Source organism: Diospyros lotus, chromosome 15 (genome assembly GCF_014633365.1).
Source record: "Diospyros lotus cultivar Yz01 chromosome 15, ASM1463336v1, whole genome shotgun sequence".
Taxonomy (NCBI): Eukaryota; Viridiplantae; Streptophyta; class Magnoliopsida; order Ericales; family Ebenaceae; genus Diospyros; species Diospyros lotus.
Window position 1 is genome coordinate 28,148,580 of NC_068352.1, and position 16,367 is coordinate 28,164,946.

A 16,367-nucleotide genomic window follows, 5' to 3' on the forward strand; every position below is an offset into this window, starting at 1 on the left:
TTAAAATTTCATTTCATTCATTTTTCAATTTAAACTTGCATATAACCATAAAATATATATTAATATCTAATTTAAACCATTTTTAAGATCAAAAGAAGGGTATAATTATAACAAAATTTTTACAAAATTAACCACTAATCACCCATAAACTCAAGTTTTCATAATTATATTTTGACCCCCCAAGTTTTCAAAATTTCACTTGGACCTTAACCTCAAGTTTCAAGAATTACATTTTGACCCCCAAAGTTTAGGAAATTACACGTGGACCCACAAACTCAAGTTTCCATAATTACACTTAGGCCCCCTAATTTTCAAAATTACACTTGGGCACTAAATAAAATTAAATAATAGAATAAATTAAAATAAATAAATTATATAAACTAATTGATTAAAAAATAAAAAAAGAGTTGGCATATTTTTAATTTTTTTAATAAATGATCAAAATTTTATATATTTTTAATATAAATATTAGATTATTTTTTGTGGTAGTTCTTCAAAATTGCTGCAAATATTAATTTAATTTATTTTTTAATTATTAAATTATTTTCTAAATTTTGTGATAATTTTTCCAAAAATAGTCCCAAAATTTAATTTTTTAATAATTAAATTAATAATTTTTTTGGCTGTAAGAATTGTCATTAATTTAATTTTTTAATTATTAAATTATTTTCTAAATTTTATAGTGATTTTTAAAAAATTGCCTTAAAATTTAACTTTTTAATGATTAAATTAATAAATTTTGCGCGCTTCTTAATTGTCGCAAATGTTAATTTAATTTAATTTTTTAATTATTAAATTATTTTCTAAATTTAAGGATGATTTCTCAAAAATCATTGTAAAATTTAATTTTAAAATTTTAAATTTTGCAACGATTTTTTAAAATTGCTGCAAAATGTTAAAAAAATTGTCACAAAATACTATGTTTTGTGGCAATTTCTAAAATCGCAGCAAAAAATCCTTTTTTTTTATAGTGCTAGACCTAGTTTTACGTTAGTTATTGTTAGAGTTTTGTCTCATCTTGTGACAACAGTCAATATCTCTACGACCCATCTTTCCACACACCCAACTACCTTAAATGCGTTTGTTGATGACTTTATTCTTAACATCTAGGGGTTTTTTTTTTTGCGATAAATCTATTTGGATAGAAAGACATTTAATGCTTGTTTTATATTATTTTATAATATTTTAATTATATTAAACAAAATAGAAAGACAATTTTAACCTTATAAAAATTCTATCTCTTCACTCTATGCTTCTCTTCCTTAAACTCCTGCCTAAAACTATTTCCCAACATAATAAAGTTGCACATTTTCAAAGCAAACTAAATTAGTTATGAAAATAAATAATGACAATCATGACACTTAGGTGGCAACACACCATTAGCTGTATTCAATATATTCTCTTTACATTCTTCTTCTATTTTATTTCATTTATAAATTATTTTACTTTGTCCGAATTGATTGACGCATGGGATGACTAAAGTTATTAAATGATAAAAATATTCTTATCTTAAAATTATCGCTTTACCTTGAATTGAACGAACGAATTTCATCTGTGTTGAAGTCCGCCCACATTAGGTGGACTAAATCTTAGATACAGTAGGTGGCTGCATCTTAGATGCAGTCCGGTGGGATGCAGTCCGCTGGCCCAGATTGCCACTGCATGCAGTCAGTGGACTGCATCTAGGATGCAGTTCGCCAGCACTGTATGTGGCGGATTACATTTAGATGCAGTCTGCTAGAAATTGGGGCTTGTTTGAATTATTGGGCGAGTTTCATTATTGATATTTTTGTTATTTGATATTTTTAGTGATCTCGTGCGTCAATCAATTCGAGCAAAGTAGAATAATTCATATTTAAAGTCATTGTAACTCTTGGGATTCTAAAACTTCATTAAATCAGATGAGAGACTAAAATTTAAATTTAACAAAGAAGAGAGAGAATGAAATTTTGAATTGTGACCGGAGAGGGTATTGTTGGTAAATAAAATGTTAAATGATATAATTATCCTAACGTTAATAATTAAAATGACAAAAAAAAGACAATTCTATCTGAATAGATTCTATCCAAATAGCAAGGTCCTTTTTTTTTTTTTTTGTTGCCTGTGACTTTTTGGACAGAAGTCTAGGAACATTAGGCATGTGGACCTTAATTTCAAACTTGAGAGGGACTTTTATGTTCTTGTTCTCTTCAATGCGGAGAGTTATGTCCGGATCCTCTGGTTGTGCCACACCAATCTCGTATTCCTTTTTAATAATCTCGAGGTTTGCTTTAAAAAATATTCATGCGGTTCATTGACTGAACTACTTAAATATAAACTAGGCGTGCTTCACCATGAATAAAATAATACTAGGTGCATTAACCAAACTGCAATGTTTAATTATCGTTTTCCTCAATCTCATTGAGGTGGTTGCCTTGGCTCTCAGCTTCCACAATTTTCAAACGTCATTTATTGAGTTTGTCCTGGTCTCTAAACCATGTTACCATCAAGAAGGGTCACCCTATCAAAAAACGATAGTCTATTTCTAGCGTATGTAAATAGCTCGTTTAGGAAGTTGAGCCAGGGCTCACCCCAACAAAATGCCCAATTTATTTATTGACACATGAAAATGTGGACTGTTTTCAGCCATTAAGATAAGAATAATGCTACTTGCACGATCAATTAGACAATTAATTTGATAATTTACTGTAATTATAAAATTATTCTCTGTTTTAATTACAAATCTACCCCTAATTTGCTACATACTTACTCTTGCTTCTTCCTCATAATCTCGCAGTCTCTCTTCTCTCTCTCCTGCTCTTTCTCCTCCACCGCTGGCCGCTCTACCCCCAATTGCTACCTACTTCCTCTTACTTCTTCCTCATATTCTGGCACTTTCTTCTTTTTTTTTCTCTCCCTCTCTTTCTCCTCATAATTTCAAGTTATAAATATTTTTTAAGTTAAAGTATATACTAATAGTTTGATACAACTTTACATATAATTTGACTTTTTATTTCAAGTAACATAAATAAATAATAATATAAAAATATATAATTATTTATATATAAATTAATTACAAAATATATAAAATTTTATATTTTGTATGAATGATAAAAGAGAAGAAATATAATTATATTATGATGAATATAAAATAATTATAAAATTACAAAATATTTTTTTTAAAAATAGCAAGCCAACTCTTAAAAGTTTTAACATGTTACAAGCTATAACTTTTAAAAGTTATAAAATAAGTTTAATTTATTTTAGATAATTTTATATAATATGTTTGTAGTTTATAATTGTATTTAAAAATATATTTATGTGTATTTATATATATATATGTAAATCTTTTGTATAATATGTTTTGTCTAAATATATTTGTAGTATATATATTACACAAACTAAGATTTATAGAATATACATTTTTAGTAAACGGTGGTGGCGAATGGAGAGAAGTTGCAGCGAGAATGAGAAAACCTAGAGAAAAAGAGATAAGAGATGGAGGCGTCAACGACGGTTGCATCGAAGGTGAAAAAACGCCGAGAATGAGAAGAGGGAGATGGGGGGAGGAGAGAGAGAGAGAAAGGAGATGAAGGTGTTAACGACAAACAATGACGAAGGCGATTACATCGATGGCGAATGACGGCAAAAGCGGCTGTGTTAGTGGGGACTACAACGGTAGCAATAATGTTAGCAACGACGAACGACAACCAACGATGGGTGGATTCAGGCAAGTGGGATGGGCTAGAAAAAATTGGGAGTGGGCTGAACTAAATTTGGGCTATGCTATTACTAAAAAATCAAAAAAATTATCTTATAAATTTAAATTTTGTTGTGACTTGTCTTGGGATTCAGTTTAAGGTAGCTCACTAATAAATTCGTCCTTGAGTGGAGAGAGAGAGATTATGAGGAAGAAAGAAGGAGTAGTAGCAAATTGGGGGTAGATTTGTAATTAAAACAGAGGATAATTTTGTAATTGCAACAAATTATCAAACCAATTGTCTAATTAATTTTCCATCCCACCTAATTGCTGTTCAGAGCCCACACATAATATTCCTCAATAGCCCTCTATCAAAAAACCCTTATTACCCTTCTTACAGCCATTTCTCATATTTGTAGCAAGGCAGCCATTAATAGCTCTAAATTTGGGTGAAATTGGTTGCGCGAGAGGTTCCTGATCGCCCAAGTCAAGGAACTCTGGATTCTTCGATCGCCCACTACCAAAATGAAGCAAAACACCTTCTGGAAGGTTCTCAACTACGAGCAGTCGGAGTACTCATGGGTTTCCCCACCGCCCGTCGTCGGGGAAACCTTGAGTTCCCAATCCCGCGTAGTTGGGAAACTTTGAGTTCCCCGAATGTGGAAAGTCGGGAACTTAAGGTTTCCCCAACATATCGCGGTCGGGAAACACTTGAGTTCTCATAGTGGGGGAACTCTTGAGTTCTCGACTGCCCACAGTGGGGGAACATAGAGTTCCCCAACTATGCGCGGTCGAGAACTCAAGGTTTCCCCAACCATCCATAGTCGAGCATCCCCGATAGGGTCGGGAATTCAATCCCATGATTCCTCGGGTTACCCGATTCCGAGTTTCTCAATCCCTTGCCTCTTCATACCCCAATCCAATGTTATGAGTTGTGACTCGCAGAGATATTTTCTGGCAGCCATTTTTCTTCCTTATATACTTTCCATTTCTTCAATCGATCACTTGTAGTAACTTTCTCAATCATTTATCTCTTCTATCCTCTATACAAAATGGAGAATTATATAAAATCGCTGATGAGATCGAATGACTATTTTGAAGAAAATGACGATGAAGAACTTGTAGATGACGAACAACAACACCAACACCAGCTCATAGATGTTCTAGTATGTATTTTATTTATAATATTGAGTTTGTACAAAAAAAAAAAAAAAATACTGATTGGAATCGCAGACTTGAGATCCCTCGCAGTGGGGAAGCTTGAATTCCCCCATGGCGGGGAGTGGGGAGCCCTTGCGTTCCCCACTACAAATGGTCAGGGAAGTTTGAATTCCCCAACCGTGGGTGGTAGGAACGCTTGCGTTTCCCCACCGCTCGCAGTGGGGAAAGCCTTGGGTTCCCCATCCCGAGCGGTTGGGAACCCTTGGGTTTCCCCACTACGCGTAGTCAGGAAACCTTGGGTTTCCTTACTTCCCGTGGTGGGGGAACCCTTGGGTTCCCCACCGTGAGAGGTTGGGGAAGCCTAAATTCCCCCATTGGCCACGGTTGGGGGAGCCAGAATCCTCTTGACCATAGTGATTCTCGACCTTGTTGCTTACCCTACCCAATTTTCGTTTAGAAATAGCACTAAACTCACATTCATATCTTGTTATTTATTATTTTTTTAATTTATTTATTTTATTTTTATTTTGTTAATAGGGGAATGATGATCAAAATTTAGAGAATGAGAATACTATGTCGTTTGATGCTAGCCAATCCTTTATTAGTAATGAGATTTTCAGTAATAGAGAAACACTTATCGAATGGACTAAGAGAGTTGGGAAAGAAAATGGAATGGTTATTGTGATAAAGAGTTTTGAATTTGGGGGTACACGAAGAGAACCTAGAGTTTGTCTTGCTTGTGAACTAAGTGGGAAATATGAACCATCAAAACAAAAAAATTTATGAGGCAATAAAAGAAACAAAATGTAGGGCGACAGGTTCTAAAAAGTGTGGTTGTCCATTTGAGTTACTTGGTGTGAAATTTTCAAATGAACACTGGATGTTAAATGTTGTATGTGGATTGCACAACCATTTACTAGTAACTCAACTTAAGGGTCATTCATATGCTGGCCGACTTACAGAGAAAGAAAAAGAAATTATGATAACAATGTCTAAGAATCTTGTGAAGTCTGGAAATATTTTGATGACCTTAAAGGCAGAAGATGAAAAAAATGTGAGTACCATCAAAACTATATATAATGCACGACAAAGATACAAAGTTATAGATAAAGGTGGTCGATCACAAATACAATAGTTGATGAAAAAATTGAGAGATTGTAATTATGTGGAGTGGCATAGAAGTGATAGATCATCAAATTGTATCACAGACTTGTTTTGGGCTCATCCGATTGCTATAGAGTTATTGAAAGTCTTTCCACATGTGTTAATAATGGACTGTACATACAAAACTAATAGATACAAATATCCATTACTAGAGATTGTTGGTGTGACATCGACTGAGCTAACTTTTTCTTTTGCATTTGCATTTATGGATCATGAATATAAGGATAACTACACATGGGTAATGGAGAAATTAAAGAGTTTGATGACTCCTAATACATTTCCAGGAGTAATTGTAACCGACAGAGAATTGGAATTGATGAATGCAATACAGAAAGTGTTTCCAACTACGAGCACCTTGTTGTGTAGGTGGCATATATAAAAAAATGTGCTCACCAAGTGTGAAAAGTTATTTGATAGAAATGAGATATGGGAGAAATTTATGTTAAGTTGGAACCTCCTTGTTTTTGCATCGATTGAGGATGAGTATGAACATCATTTGTATGAGTTAACACTTGAATACCATGCATATGAGGGTGCACTTGATTATGTGAGAAAGATATGGCTGAATAATTATAAAGAAAAGTTTTTTGTAGTATTGACAAATAGAATAATGCATTTTGACAATATTACTGCTAACAGGTAATTTTTCTAAAATTCAAATGTTATATGTCCTTACTTGTTTTTAATTTAATATCTTCGATCAATCTGATATACATGTTTTCATTCCAGGGCTGAGAGTGCACATGCAAAGTTAAAGCGACATCTTGGATCTTCTCAAGGTGACTTAGAGTCATCATGGACAATTATTAACAATCTTATTGACTTGCAACATATAGAGATTAAGGGGTCATTTGAGAAAAGCTTAACATTGGTGCAACATAGCTTCAAGTCTGCAATTTTCAGAGAATTGAGAGGTGCTATATTGAGAAGTTCATTGAATATGGTACTAAAGCAATCGCAATTGGCTCATAAAATTGGGATAAGCATGGTTTCATGTGGATGTGTGATCAGAAGCACACATGGTTTACCTTGTGCACATGAAATTACAGAGTTTATGATATAAGGATGGCCAATTTCTTTGTCAGTTGTGCATCCTCATTGGACAAGGTTGCAGGTAATAGGATGAAAGGTAAGCTAACATCGAAGAAGAAAGTTCGGATTGATACATCCACCAAACCTGACCCGTCCTTATTTGAAATAGTACGGTATGGTCAAGACAATACATCCCCATCAACACGGATATTCAAGAAAAACATCGATCGACTGAAGGGGTATGATGCTTGTTTCCCACCACAAATACAACAGTTTGTGCGTAATATTGTTAATGTAGAATCGGATGGACGTTATTGTGGATTTCGTGCGATAGTAGGGTTACTTGGTATGAGTGAGCACAACTGGAGGGATATTCGTAACAGTTTGATTTGAGAGTTACAATCTTTTCGTGTGCAGTATACACAATTATATGGATCGGACACACGTGTGGATGAGTTACTACAGATTTTGTATTGCTTTGATAATATTACACCGTGTGAGCACTAGATGACTTTACCTGACATGGGTCATTTAGTTGTTTCAAAATACAATGTCGTCTTGGTGCATTTGTCAGAGATTTAATGTCTTAAATATCTTCCACTCAGATTAGTCCCTCCTACAGCAGTACAACATAGGATGATTACTATAGGATTTGTAAATAACGGTCATTTTGTGAAAATATTCTGACTTGTTAAGTTTTTAATTTGTTTATACAATTCTATATTCATACGTTTATTATGTATATTTTTGTTTGATATGTCATTTGTCAAGTATTTCTTAAGCCAAGCTCACCAATTCCTCTTGTTGCACGGAATTGGTATAGATTTCGATGTGATAATGCACGTGATTGGAAAACGCCATACATATCAAGAATTCAAGCATTTTTTATCTCTAATTGATAAAGATGTCGCAACATAGGAAATTTTTGACTTATCTGACACATGACCAATTTCTTGAGTAATGTTACGTACTCATATTTTGTCCAAAAGTTAAATGAAGTTATGCTTTGATTTCTATTGCATCCATATGTATAAGTTTTTGCCCCATATATGTATGTATATACATAAATAAAATTGAAGAAGAAATAATACTGTAATAAAATTACATAAAGATAAATTTGATAAGTAAATTTTAATGTGTAAGTACTCTAAATATTTACAAGTCAGTTATAGTACAACATAAATTAATTACGTGAGCGCTTCTTGGTTTCTCGTTGGGTATCTATTGGTGCGATGGGTGGTACTACTGATGGTCCAGCCTCACTATAACTATGCGACGATGCTGGTTCATTAGGGTTACTGGCACCGAATATGATACCATGTACCTCAAAGCATGTCTGTCTCTATACATCCACTACCACTAAGGGTCCACCTGATATTACGCGATTGATTGTAGACAATACCACCATATTATGCTACATAGCACAATTAAATCAAATTTTTATTGTCGAAAATAAAATATACTAAAACAATTAAAATTGAATTGTTAATCTTACCATATTAGCCATGGAGAGCATATCCTGACGACCTATGTCAAATCCGGGCCTAAGTGTTAGGTTTTGTACAAATCTATGCGTGATGCATTGATACCATGGCCAATACTCGTCTGTACACTCCCATGGGAACTGAGCACGCCTACCGCATCGGATATCTGACAATAAATGACAATCCCATCGAGTCCAAGTATCATCTATAAAATTATAAATTACCTTATAGGCTGCTGTTGACGCACCTCGCCTTGCTTGAACAGGAGTTAATGGGGTTAGAGGTATATTCTAGACATGGCCAAACTGTCGGAGGACCTTCTCTGGATGGTATGGCTCAATAATATTTCCGCACTTCAGACAACCAGAGAAGAATGCAATCTCAGGTAATGGATGATGTGATCGATACCTCCCATATGACGTTCATATAACCTGCATGTGTTTTTGAATTTCAATGTCATAATAATTTAATTAAGTTACAAAACATGACATGCAGACAAAGTACCTGATCAACTGCTAAATCATCAAGTTGCTCCCACATAGATTGCAACTTATCAGCATCTCGAACTGGTATCCAACTGTGAGCCCGTGGTAATTGGTCTGTATATGCTAAGTTGTGTTTATATCTACTAAATGGAAAGTGTTCGTATATCCATACCTGTATACATTTAATGTGAACAATTGTTAAGATGAGTTTAAGAACCTCAAATTATTATGGATGGAAATGTAAAATTTAGATAATTACCTCGAGCAATGTCAGGTATCCACTAACTTCTTTCGTATCTTTTTTGTTCGCTATACCTAGTTGTCTGTACAAATATGCCAAGCAAGCAGATCCCCATGAATACGTACCAGTTAGGTTTAAGTTGTCCAACAATGCCAAGTAAGCGATTGGAGCCAACGTTTCACTCTTATCCACGAATAATGTGCAACCTAGTAAAAATAACAAGTATGCTCTAGTAGCATTGTAGACCTCTTTGTTAGAAGATATATCTGGTACATTCATGAATGTGTTTCTCATCCATTTTTTCTTCACATACGGTCCTCGACTCTCTGCTACCTATCTTGCTGCTACATCTACTGAAACCCCCAATAAACGACACAACAGTTCACAGACTTCAGTAATTGTCAAATGTGGAATAGATATAGGCCTACCAGTTATTGGGATCTTCAAAATAGCAGCAACATCATCTAATGTGATCGTCATCTCGTCGACCAGTAGATGAGATGTGTTGGTCTTGGGCTGCCATCTCTCTACAAAAACTGATACCACCGTAGAATTTATAAAAAGATACATGCAATCTATGAGTAGTGCCAATTTAGATCCAACAACAATTTCACGAACTCGTTGCTGATTAGCCAACGACCATTGAGGAATTCTTTGTCCTTGGCTTCTGAAATTCAATAATCCTCTCTCCTGTTATAAAAATTAAATAAACAATTAATAAATTTATAGTAACTAATCAATATGTAAAATCTATTTTAAACTTACCTCTCCAATCTAGATGGCAAAAGCAATATGATTTTTAAAACTTTTAAAATTGACGAATCCTCAGGGCCTCCCAGAAATGGTCCTAAAATATCTTCTTCCAATGGGTGCTCAGGAGCACTAGTAGATGGTGGGCCCGAAACAACTACATATGACTGTTCAGGAACGTCTATTCCCGACTCTAGAATATGGTGATCAGTCAGAGGCTGATCCCCATGAGATTCAACCTTTCTCCTCCTCGTGGAATATCGGACGTTGGCGAGGTAGAGATGAGTCAGCTCCCTGTGCTCTAGCTCCTCGAGTACGTGCTATTTGTAAGAAATGTGTTACCTATTACAAAAATAAAACTACAATAGTGTATAAATTAGACATTTAATTTATTTCAAAATATTAAACATTTTTAAATGTCAAAACTTTTATTTAAAAATTATTTCTGAATATCAGAATTTAAAAACTTCACATTTTATAAATAAAGTTCAAATATAAAAAATTAATTTTATTTAAATTAAATAAATATTAAAAAATTAAAGGTGGCAGCCCCGCCACCCACGACGACCGGTGGTGGTGTCCTCAACCGCCTTGGCGAGGGGTTGCAGAAGCCTCGACCCTAGGTGGTCAGGGACCTGTCGAGTCCCCGACTGGGCTACGTCGGGGATTCGAGGAATCCCTGACAGCCTGCGGTCGGGGACTCCTCGAGTCCTCGACTGGGATCTATCGGGGATTTGAGGAATCCCTGACAGCCCGCGGTCGGGAACCCCTTGAGTCCCCGACAAATCCCAGTTGGGAACTCAAGGGGTCCCCGACCGCCTAGGGTCTGGGCTTCCTCGAACCCCCGATGAGCGATGACAGGGTTTGAGGAAGCCCCGACCAAATTGAGCGATGTCAAGGGCTCCTCGAACTCTGACTAGCGGCAATCGGGGGTTTGGGAACCACACAATTGCTGCAGATCTGGGCGGTTGTTCAGCCTCCACCGCCGACCCATCGGCCAGCAACCTCCAACCAAAAGAAAATGCACACTTACCTGATTTTGCAGTCTTCGGCCTGAAACTTCTTGCCGTCGATTGTGTTTTAGAGACACTGACTGTAAGGGGGGAGCATGTAGAAGAAATAAGCGCAAACTTGGGATAAATTTGGTTTTGTGGGCTGCCCTGAGTTATTAATAATGACTGTAAGAAGTAAAAATAAAAATAAAATTAACGTGGGCTCTAAACAGCAATTCGGTGGGCTCGGAATAGAATTTCCCATATTATTAATCACCGGAAGAAAAAGCACCAAAATGGTAAAGTAGAATGTAGTTCCACTATATAGCAGTGTCTCTTTGCTCTTTGTAGCATAAAAAAAATATTTCTACCTATTCAATAGAAGGTTTATGCTGTTTGTTAATTACCAGAAGCAGAGATAACAGTTGAGAAGTAAGAGTGAGAGCATATTTTAATTTTTAAGACAAATTAGTAGAATAAAAGTGAAGGTGAAGCAATACTTCAAAGAGAATGCATAGAACTACTCAAGGATAATCATTGTCAAGTTCTTCAGAAAATGTATCAACATGGCTGCAAATCATATTACCCATGCATACACTATTCGTAACCGATTAGAAGGAAGTTTAGGGAATAAGCATCCCTTGTTAATGAAATTATGTAATTGATAACCTTTATGTTCTTTGATTTTCTGTTACTGCAATCTTTAAGTCTCATTGTCCTCACCATTCATCAACGGAATTGAACAAGGTGTGTGGCCTGAATCAAAAAGCCTCAGTGATGAAGAAAACGGACCAATTCCATCAAAGTGGAAGGGAATCTGTCAAAATGGTGCAGATGCTACCTTTCACTGCAACAGGTTAGATCCCTTAATCACTCTGCACATTATCTCTATGTAGGCACTCTTTCAAGGTGTTTTTCTTAAAAGATATTTTATAGAATTCACATGTTGATTCTCAGAACCATTTGCTTAACTGCACAAACAACATCGCCAGAGCCCCCGACTTGAAAATGGTCGGCAACGGAATCCCATATTTTCCTCTGCCAAACAGACCTTTCAAGAACGCCCAGGAACACAGCACCACATACACACTGCAAACAACCTCCCCTATCCCGAACCCATCTTCGCCGGGGGTAAGGCGGAACCCTAGCAATCCAGCAGCCAGGGCCGCCAGGTTTATCAACAAGATGGTGGTGCCGGGGATGAAGATAGGGGAGTCGTTGAATGTAAACCTCCCGGCGTTGGCGTCAGTGTTGTCGCCGGCAGCTGGCTGGTCCTTTTGGGTGACTTCGAAAACGGTGTCTGATATTCCGAGGAGCTTGAGGCCTACGCTCAAAGCTCCGAAGAACCAGGCGTTCATGGCGGTGATCTTCCACATTCTCTGGTTGTTCCACCATGCGCGGATTGAGAGTCCAGCTCGCAGATACTCAGATAGAGTGTAGAAGTTGTAGATGAGGAAGATGAAGATGGTTGTCAAGAAGCCTGGTTGTCCCTTCTGCATTATGAGAAAATATACATAATTTACAGGAACTTACTAAAGTAGAAATCGTTATTTCAATTACTATTACGGATCATTTAAAAACAAATGCTAGAATGGACCAATTTATGAAATTAATCATCATGCAATGATCAATGATCATGGACATTGGATCCACATCTCATCAAAAGCAATTGCCAATGGTAACATAACAGTTGTAATTATAAATTTTTTTAATAATTTTAATTCAGTGTGCCAATATTAAATTTGTTTACATAATTTATATCCAATGAAACTACTTTCAAAACTTTTTCTAGGCTGACCTTGGGCAAGAAATAAGTATCAGCGATGATACAGTAGGCCGGCAAAGCTGCGTAGCATAGCTCGGGAATGGACCGGATGGCCCACAAAAGGACATATAAGTAGGCCAAGCCTTGCCGGAACTGGAGCCTCCTTTTGAGCATAAGGATAGGTGGGCTTTTTGGGCCGAGCAGAACTTCAAGCAGCCCAGTGGCCCACCTCTTATGTTGGATCATGGCTGCGGGGCCACCAGAGGGTGCACAACCCAAGAACGCTGGCGGGTCGGGTGTGCAGTAGGTGGATCTCCAACCCCTCCCCTGAATGGAAAGCCCAGTATGCATGTCTTCTGTTGTAGATCCGTACATCCATCCAACCTTTGAAGGACATAAAGTTTAGAATAATTTACTTAATAAATTATTTGGAATAAAGTAAATGACCTCAAAATGGCAACGGGCTGCTTTCTTAGGATATGTTTTATGGCTCTATTTGGTGAGGAAGCTCTCACCTCACTGCCCCATTTGGTGCCATACTCATAGCCACAGCCAGCAACGATGTGAGCTGCATCCATGCAACTCGACAAATCCCCTTCCGATGAACCACCAATCATCAGCCCTGACAGTGTCTCCGCAGCTAATGCGGTGAACTCTATTGAGCTCCCATAAACGCTCTTCGATGCCTCAATGTTGCGCAGCTTTCCTATCACCAAGGGCACAGGCAAATTATTAAAAAAAAAAGTACTATGCTTGAGATTTGACCTCTTTTTTTTTTAATTAAATATATAAATTTAATTCATTAATTATTTTTTATTTATAACTACACTGATTAAGAAACTAGAATAGAGCGTTTCTCACCGTTGATTTGCTCGTCGTCTGGAGATAATCCATAAATGACTTTTCTCCTGTGAAAGCAGTTTGTTCCTTGATAGAAAGGTCCTTGAATCCCCACTATTCCATATCCCAGGTACTGAAACAAGACACTTCCAGTGAATACTATAGAACTGTTTTAATTAGTGGTTTATTCAAAGTTTTCATTCGTTGTAGTTTGAAAATAAAAATGAAAACAAATTTAAAAAAAAATACACTCTACATTCTTGAGACGTGGAAGAAGTATGTCGCATAAGTCTCATATTTTAAAAATGACAAGACTATATCTACTGTTCAAGGATTGAATAATCTATTTTTTGTCGTTATGTTTACTCGGGATATCTTTGACATTTTATAATAAATTTATATGAAACCCCTATCATTTGGCTAACAAAAGGAAGATTAATGCATTAATTTCAACTTTGAGATACGTACATACTGTTATTTAAGAAAATTTTAGGGTAGTTGAGCCTAACTTTCTTTGAAAAAATTACTTCAAATGTTTCTTAAAAGATGCAAACCTTGAACAAAACCTCCATTCGATTTCCAAATGGGTCATCCTTCAATCCATCATAGAAGCTTTGAGGAGACTGAACATATCCACAATCCCTCTCATTCTTGATGTCCATAAAGAAACACATGGCATGAAGAATAATTTGGGGGTTATTAACGTGCATGTCACAGTCTAGATTTAGCATGATTGGAGCATTTGTCATCACTCCTGAAACTCTTGTCTGTTAATATCATAATACAAACAATAATATTAGATCAACAATTAAGGAAGAAACGAAACAAAAAAAACTTATGGATTTTTTTTAAATTCATACAAAGTTTGCCAATATTTATAAATTGAGAAGAAAAAAAAACAACCATATTAAGTGACTTATTTTCACAAAAATAAACTTTTCTATACTTTGGTGATTTTTTTTTTTTTATAGAAAAAAAAGTATCCTTCTCTATAAAAGTAGACATCTATGAAAATAGGTTTATGGTGTAAACAATAAGGAATATAAGTCGAAGTTCTTACAAGCACATTCATGGCGCCAGCTTTGAAATTATGTGAGTGATGAGGCCGTTTTTCTCTGGAAATGTAGATAAGATGTGGCATTGATCCATCTTTTGAAGGATGATCCTTGTTCTCCCATATAACCTAATTAATTAAAAGACTATGAATTAATCAAGTAATTAGGAATAAAAATATTTTATTGGTTGATTAGATAGAGGCTGCCTTTAGTGGGGGTACGCACGTAAAGAGAGTAAGATGTCTGTTGGCGACAACATAAATGGACTAAAGGTTCAATCAAATCATTCAGTGTTTTTGCGACTTATATATAATTGGTTAGATAGATTGATCATAGATTGATTTGTGGCCAACAAGGTATATATGGTGAAATACCTTAACTATGGAAGGGTGATTTCCACGTTGTATGTTGGAGAAATCCTTGAAGTCGCCAACGAGCTCACAAGGAAGAGGCCTTCTGGATGCATCTTCAATTATCTGGCAAAGATGTTCGTACTCGTACTGCAAATTAAGACAACAGAGCGAGAGAGAGAGAAAGAGAAAGAGAGAGAGGGAGTGGCTTTAGTTAGTTAGCTTATTATGATGCTTAAAATGACACCATAATAAACTGATATAAATTAATTAACCCACCTGGATCTTCTTCCTCTCTTTCCGAAACTCCGGCGAAGCATCCTGAGAAGACGAGGACTGACTGGAAAAGTATCGGAAGGGTGCCCGGAGCTGTATGCCGTGCTTCTTGCAGAAAGGAACCCAGAGCCTGGCAAACTTTGAGGCTTCAACCAGCGAGTACAAGGTGAGAGGAGAGCCGCCGTCGTCGGAGACGTAGCAGGCTAGCTTATCGGGCGGGTAATCGACGGCCAACAATGAGAGCACGGTGTTCACAGTCAGGATTGGCGGCTCCAAGACAGGATCCGCCGTTGTCACAAACATGTCCACCGGAGGGAGCTCCACTTTCCTATCCAATCAACCATCCAAAACCACAACCAAACACCCAGTTAGAAAAAAAGTCGTCTGTGGATAAGATTCCCGATCACTTTGGTATAAACTGGAACTCGAGAATTGGGCACGTGCACGTATACCTTTGCAAGAGGCGTTGAGGGTAAGTTTTGAACTCCACTTGCTTCCACTTGGTGCTGACAACAAGAACCCACGTGAAAGTGAACCATGACTCGCAGAGAAAGGCCAGGAGCCAGGCGAATCCATGGATTCTGGGAGAGAGGAGGCGATGGAGCAGGAGATAGAGGAGGAGGAAGAGGATGGCAACTTCGATGGTTCGAGAAATATAGTTTCTGCGGGTGAATCTTTGGTAGAGAGGGAGAGAGCTGGCGGGGCTGGCCATCGCTAGAGGAAATTATCGAAAGGGGCTGGCGCGTTTGATACACATGGTGTGTTAACATGGGGTTTTGCTCGGTATCTGCATGCTATTAATTTATAGGAGATTTGGATGCTTGGATGGGTGGCCATTCATTGAAATTAACATTATCAATTAAATTTTAATTTTTCATTAAAATTTAATCTCTCTTTTGATATTTTATTAAATTTTATTAACAAAAATTAACATGATATATATGCATCAATATAACCTCCAAAATTAATTACTTATGAGACTTAGATTAATTTTAGCAATGAATGATTTTAGAATCTTTTTAACATATACCACGTCAATCTTTGTTAATACAATTTGTTAAAAAAAATTAAAAAGAATGATTAAATTTTAACA

General features: G+C 36.4%; 2 protein-coding genes across 8 annotated transcripts; both read right to left on the reverse strand.

Moving 5' to 3' along the window:
- Positions 1–8,810: 8,810 nt before the first annotated feature.
- On the reverse strand, positions 8,811–9,726 carry LOC127791691 (protein MAIN-LIKE 2-like). The gene is made up of 4 exons (XM_052321670.1): positions 9,633–9,726; positions 9,265–9,452; positions 9,025–9,177; positions 8,811–8,873 (listed from the first exon to the last, which is right to left on the reverse strand). Exons 1-4 carry the CDS (start codon positions 9,724–9,726, stop codon positions 8,811–8,813), a joined length of 498 nt encoding a protein of 165 aa, XP_052177630.1.
- LOC127791962 (cellulose synthase-like protein H1) lies at positions 9,457–16,047 on the reverse strand. 7 transcript variants are annotated; one of them, XM_052322200.1, is made up of 12 exons: positions 15,727–16,047; positions 15,278–15,602; positions 15,023–15,148; positions 14,654–14,776; positions 14,148–14,360; positions 13,615–13,726; positions 13,269–13,459; positions 12,787–13,137; positions 11,658–12,481; positions 11,030–11,174; positions 10,012–10,338; positions 9,457–9,936 (listed from the first exon to the last, which is right to left on the reverse strand). In XM_052322200.1, exons 1-9 carry the CDS (start codon positions 15,984–15,986, stop codon positions 11,942–11,944), a joined length of 2,241 nt encoding a protein of 746 aa, XP_052178160.1. In that variant the 5' UTR covers positions 15,987–16,047; the 3' UTR covers positions 9,457–9,936; positions 10,012–10,338; positions 11,030–11,174; positions 11,658–11,941. The 7 variants fall into 7 exon arrangements, with proteins under 7 accessions (XP_052178160.1, XP_052178159.1, XP_052178162.1 ...); XM_052322199.1 differs by having other exon boundaries at positions 10,012–10,355; XM_052322202.1 differs by having other exon boundaries at positions 10,012–11,156; positions 11,712–12,481.
- Positions 16,048–16,367: the final 320 nt, after the last annotated feature.